The sequence below is a fragment of the Macrosteles quadrilineatus genome, unplaced genomic scaffold, assembly GCF_028750875.1.
Source record: "Macrosteles quadrilineatus isolate MER2022 unplaced genomic scaffold, UCM_ALF_1.0 Scaffold_3__2_contigs__length_128488019, whole genome shotgun sequence".
NCBI lineage: Eukaryota > Metazoa > Arthropoda > Insecta > Hemiptera > Cicadellidae > Macrosteles > Macrosteles quadrilineatus.
The window spans coordinates 86,191,712-86,213,047 of NW_026542596.1; the positions used below are offsets into that span (position 1 = coordinate 86,191,712).

The 21,336-nt window shown below is 35.5% G+C and overlaps 2 protein-coding genes across 3 annotated transcripts; one reads left to right on the forward strand and one right to left on the reverse strand.

Annotated features, from left to right (window-relative positions):
- Positions 1–1,160: 1,160 nt before the first annotated feature.
- LOC128990677 (protein PET100 homolog, mitochondrial) lies at positions 1,161–3,447 on the reverse strand. 2 transcript variants are annotated; one of them, XM_054413185.1, is made up of 3 exons: positions 3,301–3,447; positions 2,813–2,901; positions 1,161–1,535 (listed from the first exon to the last, which is right to left on the reverse strand). In XM_054413185.1, the coding sequence occupies exon 3, from the start codon at positions 1,517–1,519 to the stop codon at positions 1,286–1,288; it is 234 nt and encodes a 77-aa protein (XP_054269160.1). In that variant the 5' UTR covers positions 1,520–1,535; positions 2,813–2,901; positions 3,301–3,447; the 3' UTR covers positions 1,161–1,285. The 2 variants fall into 2 exon arrangements, with proteins under 2 accessions (XP_054269160.1, XP_054269159.1); XM_054413184.1 differs by lacking the exon at positions 2,813–2,901 and having other exon boundaries at positions 3,301–3,446.
- Positions 3,448–8,790: 5,343 nt separating this feature from the next.
- LOC128989341 (uncharacterized) lies at positions 8,791–19,199 on the forward strand. Its single transcript, XM_054411223.1, has 9 exons — positions 8,791–8,800; positions 8,986–9,132; positions 10,126–10,371; positions 11,270–11,381; positions 12,335–12,564; positions 14,807–14,920; positions 15,740–15,897; positions 17,574–17,818; positions 18,978–19,199. The coding sequence occupies exons 1-9, from the start codon at positions 8,791–8,793 to the stop codon at positions 19,195–19,197; spliced, it is 1,482 nt and encodes a 493-aa protein (XP_054267198.1). The 3' UTR covers positions 19,198–19,199.
- Positions 19,200–21,336: the final 2,137 nt, after the last annotated feature.

Genomic DNA, 21,336 nt, shown 5'->3' on the forward strand with positions numbered 1-21,336 from the left:
AACACTGCATCCTATATTTTGAACAGAACTGCTAAGTCATCAGTTGCCGGAAAGGCTCCATATGAATTATGGTTTAGAAAAAGACCTGCAATAGAACACTTACGAGTTATCGGGACAGATTGTTTTGTCCATATTCCAAAGCAGAGAAGACGTAAGTTTGACAAGAAAGCGATGAAATGCAAACTTATTGGATATGATGGTAATGATGGATATCGTCTCTTCATGGAAATGTACTGTCATTCGGTCCAGGGATGTAAAATTTTTGAAAGAGCCTATTAGTGAATCCATAGTAAATAGGCCTATATCTTCAGAAGAAAAAGTCCCCGATGAAGCAAAAGATGAGAACTGTTCAGCCCCTGTAGTAGAAAATGTCCCCATTCTCTTTCCTGAGATGAATCGGAAGAAGATAAATTGACAGACGAGGAAGCAGAACAACATGAAGAAAACGTTGTGCAAACTCGCCAACTCCGAGATAGAGCTATGGTAAGGCAGCCCATTCGTTTTGAAGATTTTGCGATGAATGCCGTTATGGGGAACGCACATTATGAACCAAACACATTGAAAAAAAAAACTTTTTCATTCGAGAACAAGTGACAGCAGGAAACCTTGAAGTGAAGAAAATTGACACAAGTGAACAACTAGCAAGGTTGAAGGTTTCAAGACAGAAAATTGGACTGGCTTAACGTTCTTATGAAGTCTCTAAGGAAGCCTTGAGTAGGGGGAGTGTTGCATATAATAACTATTGGACTATGTTTATTATATTTAGTACTCTTTGACTTCCTTATGAGAATTCAAATGTTTTTGTTTTACATATGGTTTTCTGTTCTTCATTAATTATTCAGTAAATAAGTTTGACCAATTTAGTACATTATAAAAGTTTCTTCCAGTAAAGTATTCTTTTCATTTCATTCTATTTAACTTGTAACAATAGTATTTTATAACATAGAATGCATACAAATACTTTCAAACTGTACCAAAGGTTTTCACTGCATTAGACTAAAAACCTACAACATTCATCCTCTTTTGCATCCATTTATTTAAGTCAATGTAAATTAATTACAGTCTTCATAAATATATTTTACAAAAAATTATAGGTTTAAGGCAGTTTTATGATTCAACCAAGTCATTTTCTGAGGAAAATTAAATGAAGTGCTTGTGAATAATATAATACAAATTTAATTACACATGTTCAGAACATACTATACAATATCACTATAAATTATTTATTTCATTATTATGTACAAAAGAGTCACAAGTCTTCACACTAAAACACAAACCATTCGATTTACTTTAGTTGGGCCTCCTTCTTTTTGAGTTCAATGAGTTCTCGCTCACGCCTTAGTTCGAGTAATTGTGCTCTAATCTTTTCGTTAACTTCTTCCGACTCAGGAGGATAAAGTTCTCTTTTAGTTTTCACAACCCATTCTTCATAAAATTGAGGCTGGTTGAAGTAGTGAAAAGTAGCTAATGGGAAAGCCATGTAAAGCATCATTTTACCAACTTCCATCTTCCAACCCATTCTTCAGTGCTGTCTTCTGAAACAATAAAAGGAGTTTGTATTAAGACAGTTTTATTATAATTGTTTAAGTATTAATGGAACAGTGGGGGATAAGTCATTCACATTAGCATTCACTTTACTTTTGAGATAGAAACCCATTAATTACACAAGTGCATATTTTGAAGAGATTATGAATGCAAGATGAATGAACTACAGCCACGTTTATTATTAGCCACAGAGTGCCACAGTCTAAGAATAAGTTATATCAAAATTCATGTTTCAGGCCCTGAACTAATTTATTGAGACAATAATAGACTTTTACGTACCAATGTCAAATACTCCAAATACAGATCATATCGGATATCAAATATGTCGGATTACGGAACATATTTTTGTTTTTATATAACAATAGCTAAAACGTGGCTGAAACGCATTGCACAACGTCCAATGATATAAGTCAGTGTCAGGACGTACAAAATAAAATTGTTGAGCTGTTTCATGACTCCTAATATAAAATATTTAACTGTTGCATGACGTCCATATTTTACTATGTCCAAAAGTACAGTAACTGAAATAAACATAGTCTTTCCACAAGCTCTGGACGTCATGAGATTGGTCGTCTAGAACAACACACTTTACACTCTTAATAATGAAGCAGTTGCACTATGTATAAAGCCACTGCCAGTTGCACGATGTCCAATAGCCAGCGCTGTCCCATGACGAGTACCTTAAATAGCATTATGGATACAAACAACATTAGTTCCTACTAAGTCAATGTCAAGCTCAAACAGACCATTCAAATATCTTAATGTCCCAAAATCTGATTTACTTATTTTTAATGTTTTTAGCCCAATATCATTGACAGATGGGGCTAGTTTTGGCTTTTGAAACATAAAAAGCTACTTTCTATTTTTAATATTCATTTTTAAAACGTCCGTTATGGTCGTGACAGGATTTTGTGTTTTTCCACTAAAGATGCTCTTTTAAAAAGAAACTACCAAACATATTGCGTTACCATGGACATTTTATGAAACTTCAAATGGTAATGAAATAAAAAAATAATAAAAGTTTTGAAAAAAGGGGAAAAAAATTTGCAAAGTGCTTTTCCTGAAAACGTACGTTTTTAAATTTTCACTCCTATACAGGAATTCCTAGCTCTACAATAATGTGTCAATTACAAATCTTCATGTATGCCCTAAGTTATAGCAGCAAACCTAATAGAACCATAAATAAGTTAGTGTAGTTTTTCCTCGCAGCTTTTCATTTAAGGGGTGCTAAGAAACTTTTGTGACGAAAATATAAGTAAGTACCTACCTAACTTATGTAAAATTATTGTGGATGTAATATCTTGATGCTGCTGTGATTGCATGAGACTTTCATGAAACTCGCCACTTGTGCCGGAGCTGACAACATTGCTGTGATTTTAATATAAGTAAAACGGTTCTTATCAGTCAATTATTAGCAATAGAAATGAGTTAAAAAGTATGTAACTTAATGGTGAAAATTGTTTTTTTTATACAGTAAGTTACCTATACATTATGCAATTGTAGAGACAGTTTTGTAAAAATTGTACTTGTGAGTTGAGATTTGGAGATCATGTTGTAAAACTCTGGACAAAATCAAAAGTACTGTAAACAAAAAAATATAGTTTTTAGGTTGTTGGTGTAAACATTGGTTTTAAACGTGTTTTAAATAGTTATTTAATCAAGTAGTGACAGGAATAATATTTTGGAAGGTCCCACTGACAGACCCTAAAATAAATGGTTTTAGTAATAGTTTACATTGCTTACAATATTACTTACTTTGTTTTCAGCAGTTTAGTCTTAGTAAAAAAAACCAACGTCTTGTATCTTCAATGATTATTTATTACATAAGACGGTTTATGTTTTACAACATCATAACCTTAAAAAATAAAAATTATTTGACAAAGCGAAAGCAGAAAGCACGAATGCATAGAGAAACAGCTGTGTTCACCCTCTTTGTCATTTTTCGTCTGATTTTACTCACGTTTGCTACAGGTTCGGAGAAAACAGCTGAAACACTATCTTCGCTGAATTTAGAATTCACAGTTTTTTTATAAAAAGTTAAATCATATTAATTTATTATTGGTGGTTTTATTAAAGCATCGATTAATCAATTATACTCTCTTCTCTTACATCTGTGCTCTTACAGGCTGAGAGTATATAAGTGCTCTAGTGCTTATAAAAGTAACTAGCTGGCCCGACAGACGTCGTCCTGTCATAATGTGGTTTTATGTCAAATGCTCATTCGTTTCAAGATGAGCTCGTTCGTATGGCTTAATCACGTCCTGGTTGAAGTTCTTTCGCTACGCTCACTCACCTTTAGGTTGGAGCTCGTTCGCTACGCTAACTCGCCTCCAGTTGAAGTTCGTTCGCTACGCTCACTCACCTTTTAGTTGCAAATTAGCTGTTGTCATAAATTTAAACAAGTTTATAGTACTGCACCCTGTTGGTAAACCTATTAACTTTTTTTAACTATTTTTGATGGTTTAGACCCAGCACCCAGCTGTCTTTGTGAAATGAACACAAGGTTTCTTTTAAAAATAACAATGCATCTTGAAGAAAGTTTGTTTTGCCTACACACTCCTGTAGATGATAACTAATGTATGCATTAATTAGTAACATAGACTAAGGGAGTATGTTTTATCTATGTTAGTAATTAAATACAAATTGAACTGATTGCAGCTTAGAAAAAAAATAGTCTCTCCTGCGAAAGTAATTTCTTCCATTTGTTTTGATTTTCTGTTTATATTGAGTTGTTTTTGTCACCAGCATGGCAACTCGTAACACCATGTTATTTTTTTTATCTTAATTTCATTTTTGTGCTTATTTTTTAGTCTATTTTAATTTATGAAAGGATTCTGCACATAAACAGGAAAGTACCTTTCCAAAAGTATGCGTGGATTTTCCTTGCGATACACACGAGCTGATAAAAAATGTTTTAAAGAAACATGCTTGCCTAAATTAATATTATACAGTTGTCAATACGTATTACAAATTTTGAGCATAAAGAATACTCTATGCATTGCAGCTGATTCCAATAAAAACAAAAGAACAATACAGAATATCTTTTTCTTGTTTGTGAAGTACGCATCGTCTGCTCCTGCTAATTATCTTTTTTGTCTATTGAGAATGAAGAGTGATCTTCTACTTTATCATTATCTTTACAAATATGTGAATTACTACTCTTGAATTATGAATGCTTCTCTTTATAAACTATTCTACACTTCAGTTTTATTCTGACTCCTTATTCGTCAGTCTTATCTTACTTTAAATTCACTGTGAAATGATATGTGCCAAATATGTGCTGTTCTAAAACCTTCAATGTGGGAGTCCTGAAATCGTTCTGGGTTGAAATTATTTTATGTACAATTTTAGTGTCAACTTGTTTTGAGAGTATATTCTGCAATGAATTTGAAAACAACTTATTTTTGGAACCCTATATGTGTGAAAACCACAGCTCTTCATGTGCACATCAGGTACCTAACTTAGTTCCTTTGGGCCACTAATATAAGACTTCATAGGCATACTCATCTCAAGATAGGCTTAACTTAGTTCAAAATTAATTTAGCTCCCTAATAAGTGTTCTTCTTTTCTAACTAATGTATTTATTTGCATCAAGATTCAATTTAATGCTATTTAGGCCTATGTTTCAAAATATGTTGAATTTAAATGGAAAAGTAATCAAGAGAAATGATATTTAACTTACTCAGTAGGTCAAAATGATTGTGCTGTTAAATATGCCTTGTATATTAGGCCTACAAAGGTAAGATAGCCTAGTTATTAGATTTATTATACGGACAGGAAATCAATGGTATACCGTAACCAAGAAAAGTAATTAGTAGAAAAGTAAGTTAATGAGTTATGGGTAACTTAAACCGTAATAAGAGAGATAAGTTTCACAATCGAATAACTTAACTTGAATCTCAACAGCTGTTGTTTTCTCTCTTTCGACCTTAAGCCAATATACAGTGGCATCTTATGAACTCAACAGCCACTTCTCTTTACCTTTTACCTGAATACTCATCATCAAGTGTTTGAATTTTGGGTATTGCTGTAGTTGCGTAGGGAATCGTTCTTTGTGTAGCCTATGTACATCACTGGTAACACGTAATTTTTCTTGTAAAACCCTTCAAATTGTGAACATTAAACTGTACATTATTTAACAAAACATGAAAATGATTTAACGTACAGCTACCAATTCATATGTCTGCTTGCCTATTTTAAATTAGTCTATTTCAAAGTAGGGAGGCCTATCGATGGAAGAAAGGGTAGGGATGAAAAACTGCCTAATAGAATCTCCAGTCTATAGATCTCCAGAAAAATTCCAAAATACTTAAGTTCTGTGTGCTTTCACGGCTGCTTTTTTTAGAATCCATGGTGGTGGTTTTTGGCCACAACATCAGTTTGGATAACCGCAGACGCGGTTGATGCTGAAAACCACAGTATGGATTAAAAAAGAAGTTACACAATTGCATACAATATTTATAAAATGCAACTTCCAATTTCTTTTAAATGTAACTACTATGTTAATCTAAAATGTAAATAGTATGTTTTCATCTAATTAAAATTAAAAGCAAATAGACAAAATACCCAACTTATGGATACAAACAACATTATTTCCTCCTAAGTCAATGTCAAGCTCAAACAGACCATCCAAATATCTTAATGTCCCAAAATCTGATTTCATGTCAAGTTGTTCAAAGGAAATTGTAATTATGTACTGACAAAATATCTTAACCACATCTCAAACCGGGTCGCCGAAATTTTATACCCCTGGAATTTTACCCCCTGGGCAAAGCTGACGTAGTATGATGACGTAGGCTAGTAACCTGAGTGGCCAAAAGTTTAGTCGTGGCCGGAATTTCACCCCCGCGGATTTGGAAGTCTAATGAAAATAGTCAGAGCGTGATTAATATGATTAGTAATAAAAACCGGAATTTTACCCCCTGTCCATATAACTAGCGTTTAGACAACTGAAGATGTAGGCTACGGGCCGGAATTTTACCCCCGGATTTTTACCCCCGGAATTTTACCCCCGGATTTTTACCCCCGGAATTTTACCCCCGGAATTTTACCCACTGGCTGGTTTTAGAAATTGAATGATTGATTTTCTTATTTCTGTTATTAATTAATTGTAAACATTTCATTATTTAGTACCCTACCTTTATTTATTTATTTTGTAATCTCAACTAAGTAAACAGAATTCGCTGTTTTATTTTGATCATAACCAACAGTTGGCTTCAAAGATCAAATCCTAATACTCGAATCTCAAAATTAAAATTAATAACCTGTTTGATTAGTTAATGTTACAAATAAATTAAGATAGGCTACTTAATAATAAAATGTTTACTGTTAAAATTAAACTGAATGAAGATAATTAATCATTCTCACTAATTTATATATGGCCAGGGGGTAAAATTCCAGTGGTAAAAATCCGGGGGGTAAAATTCCGGGGGGTAAAAATCCGGGAGTAAAAATCCAGGGGTAAAAATCTGGGGGGTAAAATTCTGGGATAAAAATCCGGGCCGTACATTCTAGGTTTTTATAATTTGATGTGTTCTGATTAAATTCACAACCGTGAAAATATATGTTTAATTCCGCGTTTAATCTATCGAGCTGATGACGCGAAACTCAAAAGTTCACTTGTGACGTCACGTTTGCCCAGGGGGTGAAATTCCAGAGGGATAAAAATCCGCTACCCCCTCAAACCTTCAAGCATAAATAAAAAAAATCTATTTGAAATATAACCCCCTGTCTAAATTGTTCTGCTTAAAGTTTCATAAAAACTATTCGCAGTTTTAAAACTTTCTTGCTTATTCAAATAGCATTCTAGGTTGGATTTCTTTATACTAGGCCGACAACTTTTCCCCTGGCCCTAAACTATTTTAATTTTCATAGTTTTACTGGGAAATTCTCTCAAAGTTTTTTGGCCCCAGTTCAAACAGAATTACTGCAATCAAAAGATACTGGCTGTTTATAAAGTTTGATTTGGATTAAGTAGGCTAAGGTATTGGCGTTGCTTTTCAACCTCTGCCTACCATACAAAAACCAAGTATGTGAATGGATATCTTAAATTTTGTTTATGCTATTCCACGTGGAAAGAAAGATAGATGTGATCAATTTAAAACTTAATGGTGGTGCATAATAACTGGAATACATTTATTAGAATACATTGACGTAAATTAACTTACATCTTTGTTGTTGTTTATGTTGCTATTAAGAAATTAAGCAAATCACTTGCTTCGTGAGAGTAGTAGCCTATCTGGTAACATGCATTGTGTTTTGTTTCATTGTATTGTAATAATCTCTTAACTTGAGAAAGATAAATTTCACGAAAAGAAACATGTTTTCAGGTAGCATCAAATGACTCTGATGATTTCTGCAGGATCACTTACTTTCCTAGAGATTCTGAAGGTAAATTAACATTACTTTTGTCAGTTTCATCTTAAATTTTTTTTGTTTTATATTAGTAGGTAGCTATTTGTGAACTTGATTGCTTTTAAACATCCACGCTTAACAAAATATTATTTCTTTAAAATGACATAACTACAGGACTTTAGTACTAGCCTGGTCCCCGGATTGGGCTAGACTTCCGCAGAGAACCTACGGTATATTATCGGATGAATAATGATATATATATCAAAACTTGCTTGGTTCGATATAATATCAATTAGGCCTATATAATTTTTTTCTACTGTAACCATCAATTTCAAAATTGGTTTGTTTACGTTTTGATTAATATTTAATAAAAAAAATTATCAATATAAAAACATAAACACAATTTATTATATGAAAAGTAACAAAACAAGCAATAACCAAAACATAAAGTAATAATAAAAATATTAAGAAATATGAACTAAAAACCTAAAAACCATTTCTTCAATTTTTAATCTTAAATTTTTAAGTGGAAACTAAGGAATAAAAAGCTTTGTTAATGTGGTTTTTATTTATATCATCATAAAATTAAAATCATTGCGATATTAATATTGAACCAGATAAATATCGATACCGTATATTTTGATATTTATCGTTATTCATCAGATAATATAGGTTCTCTGCGGGAATGTAGATTACCCGGGATTGTTTTAGAGCACCTTTAAAAAAAAGAAGTGCCACAGAATGTATTTTTTCCAAAACCGGTTTCTGATTTAGGATTTTACTTGTCAACTAAACTTTTTTAGAATTTGAACTTGAACAACAAACAAGTTAGGCTATGACCAAACATGCAACTTTTTGCAAAACCCGCAAGACAATAGGTTTTAGATTGCTATGTATTCATGTTCGTCAACCACCTTTTCCAAATAAGTAGGCCTACCTAAGACACTTTTTTGCATGTTTTATCGAGTTTCATTCATTTTTGCTTAAATAAACTTATATTTTAGAACAGACATTAATTGTTGTTTAAAGCATGATACAACCTAACTGTATGAAACAGTTTTACTAACAACTGTCTTATTGTTTCAGCTTGTCAATCTTCTGCCTTCAAAGGGGACAATGATATGGCAGAAGAGATCGGAGACATGAAAATCATATCTTACCTGATTACCGACACTGAAGATGGTCTTCCCATTACTGCATTTAACATTTCATTTACCAAAATAAAATGGTCAAGTAAGTCTAGCTAGGTCTAAGAAATATGGAATGTTTTAGAATGTATCTTTAGATCAGAAAAGTTAAGTATAAGTATTCTTCACTGGAAGTTACTACATACTTTTTACTCATTTTTGTGGCTACCCCTGAACTGGTAAGACTAATATTGTAGTGGTTTATTTACCCTTTATTTTTGTTCGAACCTCAGAATAGTTGTAAACTGTAACCAAGGTTTCGACGCTGGTTTGCGTCATGATCTCATTGATATAATTGTTGAGAAAATTCTCAAAAAACCCTGAAGTTGGTTCGTTGCCATCTTCGGATGATAGTAACGGAACATCATCATCGTCTTCGACGATTGCGGAAACATTTTGACAGTACATGCGGTAAAAAAATATGCCTGAGGGGGGTTGGTCTCCCGCCTTCGTCCCGCCCCCCCTTGATCCTCTACTGGTCGACGATGTAAGTGCCTAGTGGAGGTGAAAGTTGACGGGATATTGGGTCCTTTATGAGTTGTACCGCTAATCCAGTAGGCTTTGCAACTTTTGATTTATCCTTTGTCTGTTTGTCTGTATCCACTGATAACTTGTTTGGTATAGTACTGTTAATAATAATTTAGTCTTTGGTCCGAAAGAACGCCCAGAACTGTTTTGCGTACATTAATTCAGGCTAGTCTTAGAGTGTTGTTTGTAGCATTATCACATAGATGAAATCCATTAGTGATTGGTGGGATTTGAACCCGGGACCTCGGGCATTGAAACCCGACGCTCTACCTCTAGACCAGCGCGCTCCCTGTTTTTATATAATAAGATAAATAAACAAACCTAAAAAAAGACTTGGTAGTTGAATCAGTATAAAAACAACACTCAAAAGGTTGAGTCACTATTTTTGAATTTCACACCTCCTCATTATATTCCTAGTTTATAAATGTTCAAAAAACCATGGTTATTAAATTATGAGTAATTGAGTCAATTTAATGCCACCTCACTACAACCAATGCACTTTTCCTTACAGAAGCCAGGATAAGATTCGTGAGAAAGTCGATGGGAAGGGATGAGCTGGCTCCGCTACCAGAGGCTTGTCGTGAGTTTGAGATGCCGAGTCGGCATGCAGACGACGCAGTGCTCTACTTCGACTGTCTTTGGTCTGACAGATCGTACGAAGGACAAATCTACCAGTTCCAGTACATTGCCACTCCTTGGTTTGGAAACCCCCAAGCTTTCAACTATGCGTTTTTCGTCCCTAATGGACGACGGAGAAGTAAGTAGTTGTATATATAGTATGTATTTTTATGTGTGTTCTATATCATTTTCTCCAACTTAATGCCTAAAAAAACTGTGTCATCTTTTGAAGTTGTTTTTATGTAGCGGTGAACTATAAAGTCTTATAGATGACAAGCAAAATAACCAGTTTGTACCCAAGGACTTTCAGAAGAAACCTTCAGGTTAGGCTAAACTATTTGTAAAGCCGTGTTTGACGTAAGGCCAGTACAGACAAGTAAGTAGGTTACCTACCTTTGTTAGGCCTACCTGAGGCAGGTGACTCGCTCGCCTACTGGTTTCTTGTAAGGCAGAGGATACGCGTCCGGTAACCGGACGTGGATTAGACGTCCGGCAATTACTGTCATAACCTAACCTAACCAACCAAACTTGCTGATAGTGAAAAAATCGAATTAAGGTGAAATTCTTTCTCTATAAAAAAAATTATAAATGCCAAAAATTCTAATAAAAGATGTACAGTTAAGAATAAATGGTATTCAATGCAAAACTCTTCGACAAAAAGTTAAAGTCATCAATGGGATTCGAACCCTGGACCTCTTGCATATCAGCCGAGCACCTTATCCACTACACCACGAACACCGATGGCTGGTCATTGTATTGTTGTGGTAAAGGCGTTCCAGGCTCCCGCAACCCCATGACGTCATTGCCGTACGCCTTATCCACGTCCGGTTACCGGACGCGTATCCTCTATGTTCTTGTAAACGCAGCTTTACAGCTAAGGTATTGGAATATCACATTGGCTTTATCAACAGCTGTTTTGTTCCTACGGCTATTTTAATTTATCTACGAGTTAGTGATTCAAGTTATAAGGGCTAAGTAAAAGCAAGAATTCCTTACATTATTTGAGGTAAGACTAAGACTACCCAATTATGTTGCAGTGCCTACAGTTCACATGGCCGACTACCAACTGTTCATGGTGGTTGATGTTTCTGCTCTTCCGGTCATACGATTGCGAATTCAAGTCGCTCCTCCACATTACAATATAACTAGGTAAATACATTCTTTTAAACATTGTGTAATTGATCATAACCTCTGTTTAAACGCCATTACTAAATATAAATGATCAAAATCTAAACAACTGGAAGGTTTGTTTTTGGTAATTCTGAAAGTGTTTTTGACATTATGCCGTGCTGGCTTGCTTTATTATCTGTATGTTTTAAGATTCTTGAGGAGGACCACCAACTGGCGATAACAGCACCAGTGGTGACATTTTTACTGAAGTCTTTTGCTTACACTAAAACTATTCCATTTAATGTGGGTTTTATGTGCCCACAGTGTAGTCACTTTCTGCATTTTCATGCGTTTTATGGATCAATTTTTTTTTAATTTGTTGACTCAATGATTTTTATAGTCGAAGTTGCTAAAGTAGTTAAAAAAGCGGAAGAAAAAAGTTAAATCAAAGCTTTGCAGAGGCCGATGTTTTTAGAATGAATCGTGCTACTAAAACTGCCAAGAATGTTACATTGTTAACTTTTAATGGAGCACAGTATATTCCTGACCTACCACGATGATGAGTGGCTAAGTGACCGTGGATATAAAATCATGGATAATGCGAACCTAACCTAAAATTCCTGTGAAACAACTAAGATTGACTTTGAACCTATAGTCAATACTTAATAACAGGTTTAGGTAATAATGAAACGTTTTAAATGCAATTTAACTTTGTTTCACACACTTCAAACAAACAATACTGCAGAGCATATGTCTAGTAATAACAAAAACTAAAATAGACACAAATTGAAACTTATCATTTCATTGGTTTGTAAACAATGTTTATCACTGAGGTAAACAATGCCAACTTTATATTCTGCCTGGAAGATGATGGGCCTCACGTTAAAACCTTGGTTGTCATAACGTACATTTAACTTGCACAATATATTTATTTTTTTGTGTGGTTAATTCTTTCGGGATGGGAGTCCACTATATGTTTGTATTTGTTGCAGGTACCGTGTCCACTTGTGGCGCAGTTCCCGCCAGCCCGACGGCAACTCCTGGGTCGTCCACTCAGAGATTCTGACCACTCCCCCCAACACCCCCGTGGACACCGTGCTCACCGTAGAGTATGACTCTGAATACAAACCGGGAGTGTACAACTTTACAGCTCTGCCCCTGCACTCCCATTGCACCGAACACAACCCTTGCACTTTGTCTAGGGCACCCGAGGTGCTGATAGGTATGTGACCGAATGTTGTGCAACTTGTGGTGTGGTTTTTAAGGTTTTCCCCCCCTGAAAGTAGCAGAGCATACACATATACACTTCACATACACATACACCTTCCATTTACCACCTATATAAGTATATTATAAGTCAGTATATAATTTCTGTAGTATTGTTAGTAGGGATGGACGAGATTGGATTTTTAGTTCGAGACGAGATTGAGACGGGATTTCCCTTCTCATACATAACCGGAAATGCACGTTTGACATTTTAATCTGATGTTGTAACATTGTAAAATACCTACTGATTTATGACAGATGACTGGTTAACTACAAAAATAATAATAATAGGCAGGAATATTTCAAATTTGTTATAAAAGATGTATAAAAAACCTTATCAAAAATAACTATTACGCATAGGAAACATGGTGATATCAGTTAGGATAGATGGTTCAACATTGAAAAATACAATATCAGTCTGAAACATCAGTCTTACTAGTTAAGTATTAAATTACGATCGTAATACCAAATTTATCAGTCTAAAATTTCAGTCCTACTAGTTAAGTATCAAGTGACAATTTTTCAGTCTTGTGTTATTTATAGAATGATTTTGGAGCGACTTCGCTATGTTTACAGTAGTAAAACATGTTTTACACTGCTTACACTTATACTTAACAAAACTTCCCATCATTTACAATGTCAAAAGAAAAAATTATAAAACAGTTAAAGCAATATTTACATGTACAACCTAACATGTTTAATTAACATGTTTAATAACATGTTTAATAATGTTTAAAAACATTATTTGCATGTAGAATTAATTAAATAAGAACACATTCACAAAGGAAACGTAACAACAACGTGCTAATGTATTGCATTGCATTGACTTTCTGAAAGTGTTTTTAACTGTTTTTTTGTTGTTTTTTATAATCTCTTCTCAAAAAAATCTTGATCAAAATAACATATTGTGCTGTAGAACAAGATTTAGAATTTCCCGAAAATTTCTCAAAATTTTGAGATCTGTCCACCCCTAATTGTTAGTTTACTGTTGTATAAATATACACAAGAACATTCTTTCTTGTTGAATGAGTGTGTGGTAAGAGTTTTAGAAATAACTATGTTGGTGAGAGGTCAGGTTATCAAAGAGACTGGGGTCCAGACCTTGTTTAATGACAGTGTGATTTTCATAGTTCAAATGTTGCAGCCTGTAAGCCTAACCTTGTTTCTAAAACAGTTCTGTTCAGGCTTCTAACACAATACAGTAGAACCCCTCATATCCGACCTCAGAATAACCGACTCCTCGGGATATCTGACCTAGTGTCTGCCGTCTACTTGTTCTGTGGGCGATAACACTGAGCGTGATAGGTTAACCGAAAAGCCGATGGTGGGTGTTGACGTGATCACGGCAGAAAATCGCCACTGTGGCCGATAACGGGTGTTGCCCTGTTGTTGCCGCCGTTGCGAAGACAATTACCGATTTTGGCCGTTCCAACCTTGCCCTGGTCCTGTCATGGTTGGATATGAGGGATCCTACTGTAAAGAGATTCAAAAGCTATTTTAAAGTAGAATTGATTCAGAATTTAATTTGTTTCTTATATTCACAATTTCATATGTGATCTCTGATTAATCACATGTACATGGAAGTAATTAAGGCTGGCTTACTCTTTTAAGTGTATCTCAATTTAGGATATTTATATTTATTATTTTTTTCTTAATTTTTGATGCTCTTAAACCAACCTGGAAAGTGCTACATAAACTTTTAAGTGTTTTGAAAATGTGTACGGCATTGCTGCAACCTTCCTTAACCACTTTATGTAATTTTCTACGTCCTTGCGCTTTACTTTTTTGTTGATATCTACCTACAGAGGAAGGATTTGAATACAGCAACTATATGGTAGACTTCCCAAACCACAAGAATTAATTACTGACTGCTGTTCATACTTGGCACTACAAGCAATAATAGTCTCATTGATAGTAACGGGTACTATGGACAATACCGAGATGCTGTGCTGATTTCTCGTGAGGCTTGTTCAAATACATTTTTGCTTACTGCCTTAAACAAAAAACATGTGCCTCAGGTAAACAGGGGTTTATTATGAGATTCAAAGTTTCAATTTCAAATCCAGACTAGAATTTTGAACCTGTATCATGAGATTTGTTGAATTGTGTCGACTTTGAGAGAGTGTTAAAATAAACCAAATTACAACCATCTTGTACTCTGAGAAGGTGTTTCTCTAAAGTGTAATGGTGTTTGACAGTCGCCAGTCCTGAGATGCCGCTTCTCATCGGCATCGTGGGTACAGTCATCCTCATCCCTGTCTTCCTCACTGCGTACTTCATCTGGAGAAGGTCTTGTGCACAGAAACCAACTGGTAAGTCACAAAACAAACTTTTATTTCAAATAGCAGAGTAGTAAGTAGATTTTTTTTTTTTTTTAAGAGGTCTCTTTTAACCTTGCATTTGCCCGTCCATATAGACTACAGATCTGTGCGTGGAACGTATCCAGCAAAGCAAGAGGTGAGCCGGTACTGATAAAATGTTTGTGGCAGTGACCAGGATCCCAACCCACGACATCGCTGCCTTGGGTCCGAAGTCCCCTACCAACTGAGCCACCGACTCACCAAAAAAATAGTGCCTCACATAAAATTATTGAATCCCAGTGCATAGACCTAGTTGCATATATAAGGTCCCAGAATGTAATATGCGCCTCAGTGTTCTATATTTTTGACAACAGCGGCTTCCATTACTATTCAAATGTATGCGGAACTCCTGCATAGCCAAGGCGCCCGAGCATTTATTTAAGCGCTTAAACAACTCTTCCAACTGACTCACCATGGGTGGTACGATAGTTGATGCGAGCCACTAAAAGATTGTGCTGATCTAAATTACAAATTTATGTCAAACACATTTTTACCAAGTCAAACTGACAGAACGACTTATTATGAGCAATACAACTGTTATGACCAATCAACTATGTCAGCAACAAAAGATAAGGTAGAAAATAGAATTTTATACACTGCCGCATTCTGTGACTGGCTCACACAACTATGTTCTTTTTTAGTACAAATAGGTGACAGCTGGTCCATATAGACGGAGATGACTACTATAGTATCCAATAGTTAATGCCAACACTTATTGAAACACATATAAGGGTAGGGAAACACATTTAACCGTTATTACTTTGATTCCAGGTGATGAACCGAGACTGCCCCCCAAAGTATTGCTGATATACAACCACAACTATCCCCAGCACGTAGACGAGATGATAGAATTCCATCATTATCTCAAGAAGTCTTGTCATCTGGACCCTCTCTTTGACCTGTTTGCTATACCCAACACTGAAACTAAGGTATTAGACCACTGAAATAGAATTAATTGTTGGTTGAATAGATTACTAAAGAGACTCCTGAATTTATTGGTAAACCATTTTGTATAGATAACCCTCATTAAAGTGTGCAACCACCTTCAATTTTAAATATAATAATTGCCATACGGTACTTACATACTGCCATAGCTACTTTTACCCAAGCTGGTACTTGGCCTTGCCAAAACGTTGCTAATTCTCTCAGACCCCAGAATCTTCCTCTACAAGTCTCATTGTTTCCATATCTTTCCGGACTTGATCCCACCACCTGGCCTTTGGTTTTCCTACTGGTCTCCTCCCCCTTGGATCTCCCTTTAGTACCATCTTCAACAAGCTCTCCTCATTTCTCCTCAAGATATGGTTGACCCACCTAAGCCCTCTGTTTTTGGCCTCGCCTACAAATATTGGGGTCTCGTAATAATTCTCGTAACTCTTGGTTATGGTGGTTTCTCCATACTCCATCTTCACACCCTGGACCATACATAGCTCTTAGAACATTATTCTCAAATAATCTTCTTTTCCATGTTCATTGCTAAAGATCGAATTTTCCCCTCCATACAAAATTACTGGTCTAATTATTGATTTGTAAATTAGATTTTTTGTTTTCCTTGGTAAAAAGCTTTTATTTTAATTAGTTTTCCAAATGCATAAAAACTTTTTTGCTTAATTTATCCTATTCTGAGTTTATATGTCTTTCGTATTTTATCTGATACAACGCCTAGATATCTTAAATCGTTAACTCTTTGGAATTCGTAAATGTTGATTTAGAACAAAATTGTCATTACAGTATTTCTATCTTCTCCCATACCATAGTTGCCATCCCATGAATGAAGTTAAAAGCCTTTTTCCAGTCTTCAACTCTCAATATTTCAAGAAAACAGTCCAAACGCTGGTTTTGTCTCTTAATATTTTTATAGTCAGTCATTAAAAAGAATAATTATTACTTAATAGTTTATTGACAAACCGCGGTAAATGTGCCTTTCTTCTGATCACAATTATTACTCTGGAAAATCAGTCAGCTGCATTTATTCAATGGATCTATTCAATGGATTTATTCATGTTGGTTGCTTTGAAATTAGCTTATCAAGTATTTGGTGATTCACTTAGTCGGAGGAGTTTTCTGTGTAGCAACTATTTATTAATTTTCAATAACATCTACAGTGTCTCAACTCCTATGCGATGAGTTTTGTATCATCATTTGTGGTGTGTGTGTGGCTCGATAGTCGATTTTTGAGCCAAATCTATCCTACAAGCCTGAGAGATCGAACATCAAGTTTGGAAATCGAGCTTGAGCTGAGCTTTTACAAAACGTTACAGAATGTTTGTGTGATTGTGAGATCAATACACGATTTTCCAGGGATCGTTGAGAATGGGGATGGTGATGGTGTACACTTGTGACATTGTGATAAATTTACATTATACAAAATTTATGATTACTAAATTTAATAATGGATGTCTAAAGATATCATAAGATTAAATTAAATTTTCAAAAGTAGATTTGTGAGAAATTAATTTATTACAGGGCATTAGGCTACGCTAAATTCCTTACAGTATATATACAGTTAGGCTCAATCAAAAATCTCAGGCTCACACACCTCATCCAACAAAACTAACCAGCAGATTTGTACCACAATAACTAAGCACTGACTTTGTCTATGCAGGACCCGACTCGGTGGTACATGAAGGCATTTAACGAAGCAGACTTCATCTTGGTGTTTGCATCACCAGCAGGACCTCAGGGGGCTCAGCCCCACAAGCTCAACACTTACCTCCACCTGGACAGGATCGCTCTGAAGCAGCTGCAGTACAGACTGGCGCTGCCACGGCCGAGGTGTCCAGCCGTCAGTGTACAGCTGACTGGCTGCTCCTGGGACACTCTGCCTGACGAGGCCAAGGCTCTCTCCAGGTAAGTCACTATCTGACATCAGCACCATGTTCAATACTTCCCTCACTAGTATTCTAGCTGCCCCCCCTCCCCCTACGGGATGATTATCTTTGACTTGGTTTGTGTCGATTCTCGATACCAACGATTCTTTTGAACATTGGTAAATCGTATCAAGAATCCATTGTCAGGAATCAATGCCTATACCAATACCCAATATGTCTGCGTAAATTGCACGATTGAAAGATTTAAGATTTTGCCACCATTGTGGATGACGACAATAACTTTTCTATTTACCCCGGGAGACAATGTAATATCTATACGACCACGGGAGATGTTCAATGGAAGATAATGTTCCTGTGACTTAACCAATGATCAGAATTTTGGCGTTATCGTGGAAAATCATGACAATGACTGCGGAAAATGTTCATGGTTTTGCAGCAGTCGTGGAAGACGACAATGATGATCTGATGATCTTGTGAACGCCAGTGATATTCAATAGTTTGCTGGAATCCCGGAAGACTATGATGAAGTTTCCGTGACCGATGGGGGTATTCAGGATTTTGTCTACACCACCGCCAGAGATGATCCAAATTTTGCCACTATTGTAGAAGGAGATGATAATGTCTATTTGACTGCAGGAGATGTTTATTATTTTGCTGAGACCATGAAAGACAAAAATTTCCACATAACAGCAGGAGACATTCAGGATTTTACTTCTGTCACAGCAAACAAAGGTAATTTTCTGTTACCCCAGGGAATATTCTGGAATTTTCTGCGATCCTAGAGGACGATGATGATGTCCACGCGCAGGTGATATTCAGGATTTCACAGCGATCGAGATTACGAGCGAGGGAGATGATTTCAATATTACCTAGAGCTCGGCTTGATAAAAAATTTTAGGCTGTTACTCCTCTAGTTATTATACATTTTCTTTTGCGATTTTTTGGTAATATTTTAATTTACTTTTGATATGGTATGTATTTTATGTGTTTAGAAGGATTTTAATTCAAATCGGCTGGTTAGAATGTTGGTATTAAATTTAAACTAGCTCACTTGACCATTCTTTGTGCTCGTTGGAGACCCTATATAACAGAAAATACAACTAACTCGTATACACAAATTTACAGTACAATCTCTACGTGTCCATTTCAAAATCCTACTAACTCTGTGATGTTTCCAGATACGCTCTTCCCCGAGACCTGGACCCGCTGTTGGTGTTCCTAGGTACAGCGCCTATGTGTGACCACGGAGAGTCACTGTTGGCTGCGCTCAGCAACGCTCCCAAACAGAACCCTCCCTCGGCGTTCCCTCTGTTCAACCCCTGCACTACTGCCGTGCGGGACGGGTCGGCCATCACGCTGCTGGGCGAAGGCTCCAAGGACATCTCTGTGGAGTGCTGATACCTCTGCCGTCTGTCGACATAGTGCCTGCGGCCGCGGAATAGTAGACTGTAGCTTAGCGTAGGTTGAGTCTGCGGTACAAGATAAGTGGGCACAGATTATTTTTTACAAATACGATTTAACTTGTTTATGTTTACCCTATTTCTTTTCTGAAAGATGGTTTCCTTCATTCTCATTTCTGTAGTGTGCCATGAACGGCGAGGATGAGTTTTCGTCGTTTAACTGTGACCAGTAGAATTATTAATCATGTTTTTTTTTTTTTATCAGAGAAATATGGATTAGTTATGAAAATTGTAATCTTTTTTTAGGGTTCAGGGACTTAATTTATAAGCCTACCTTTGCTCAAAATTAGATTATAAACCAGGTTACTGATGTTTTTGGCCAACAACAAACTCCTATTGAGACATGATCTCATAGTTGTTACTTTCATAATAAATTGGGCTAAAAACAAGCCTATAGATTTTTGAAGCCAACAACAAAAGCGTTTTGAGACATGATCTCTTTGATGATTCCATATCTATACTTTCTGCTCTTTGTTTGGATTAGTGTATCACTAAAACTGGTCATTAACAGATTATCCTCACAATTTATTTTTAACTGGGTCATATCATAGACAAAAATAGTTAAATAGACCGTCAGCCGTGCTGCAATTAGCATAGGTTCTGAGCGCCAGGTATTTACATAGCGCGTACGCCATAACTAAACGGTGCTCCCAGCAGTGGACGCCAGAACCTGTGCCAATCGCAGCACGGCTGACGGTCTATATTTCATTCTTTTTGTCTATGGTCATATACACAGTAGTTGTAATTGATTGGTAATCTGGTGTTTTAAGCAACCCCGATACCTGTCAGTCCAGTAACCGTCAGCATTCTGAGAGCTAGCTTCAACACCGACCTGTCTTCTACCGCAACTCTTGTAGTGGTTGTGAAAGGCAATGTTAGTCGTAGTCCTGCCTTTCTTAGTGCCAGGTTTTTATAAGACGAGCAAGGCTAATTGAGATATGTCCGTGGATTGTAATTCCATTTCTCTCCAGTCATTAGTTTAGGGGATTAGACATTACATTGATTACATACATAACCAGATTATATCTCGTCGGATTAGGAGTTTTAGGTATTTTAGGGAACTTCCATGACAAGTCTATTCGTCCTGTTTAATGATATTTATTTAACAATTATACTCTAACCAAATACTCTAAGGAAAGATTTCTCTTCATAGTGTAGGAGAATTAGATTCATTAGCAATAGTAGTTTTACATTTATAATATTTAACGTACACATTCCAAAACCAGCTGCTTTTTGTTACCGATTGTTGAATAATGTATGAAGAGAGTACAAGCAAAAATAGAATACTTTAGGATGTTTCTTCCATAACACAAACAAACTTATATATTTTGTAATTCTACTTTATTTAATTTTAATGACCAATTGCAAGAAAATTTACTGTTGTTATCTGAACAATATGCACATCAATCTATTTCATTTATTGAATACTTTAAATTTGTTGTGTGATTATTTATGTGTTTCTGTTATTTTATGGTGTAAATATTTGTTGTATTCACACCTTTCGCTCCAAAAAAGCACAGTTTATTAGTTTAGGGAATAGTTAATTTAGGGTAGTTATTTGATTTAATAAAAAAGAAAATATATTATGTTTACCATATTACCAGTATTATTTGCAATATTTGATTTCTATGGCATTTAATTAGCAGTTAGGTACTTCAATGTTCCTTTTTGCTGTATTATATTATATTTTGGTACCTGATTAAGTAATATATTTGTTATTTATTTGACAACTTTAAAACTATTATTGTTGGAAGTTTTTAATTGTTATTATATTTTGTATGGTTTACGCTTTGTATCGCTAATACAGTAAATACTCAGTAATTAAACTAGTGTAAATATTATTTATAACCATTTTGTCAAAAATTGAATTGAATTTACATAAGATATTCTGTAACAACTTTACAAACCCCTGATTCCATTATGTATAGTTTAAGAACTTCAGATCTTGTATTCACACCCAAAAAAATGAAGTCGTGAATCTCAAATAAAAGGACAAAAAATTAAACAAACCATTGCAAATAACTGTTTTCCCTAATGTTGTTTGCTTTGTGGAAAATTAGTTTTTTTGCGGTGTGCG

Excerpts from the sequence above, each read along its gene's own strand:
- LOC128989341 (XM_054411223.1), top strand. Across the intron at positions 10,372-11,269 it reads CCCTAATGGACGACGGAGAA|TGCCTACAGTTCACATGGCC; the intron begins GTAAGTAGTTGT and ends ATTATGTTGCAG. Across the intron at positions 12,565-14,806 it reads GGCACCCGAGGTGCTGATAG|TCGCCAGTCCTGAGATGCCG; the intron begins GTATGTGACCGA and ends GGTGTTTGACAG.
- LOC128990677 (XM_054413185.1), bottom strand. The coding sequence starts at position 1,519 with ATGGGTTGGAAGATGGAAGTTGGTAAAATGATGCTTTACATGGCTTTC.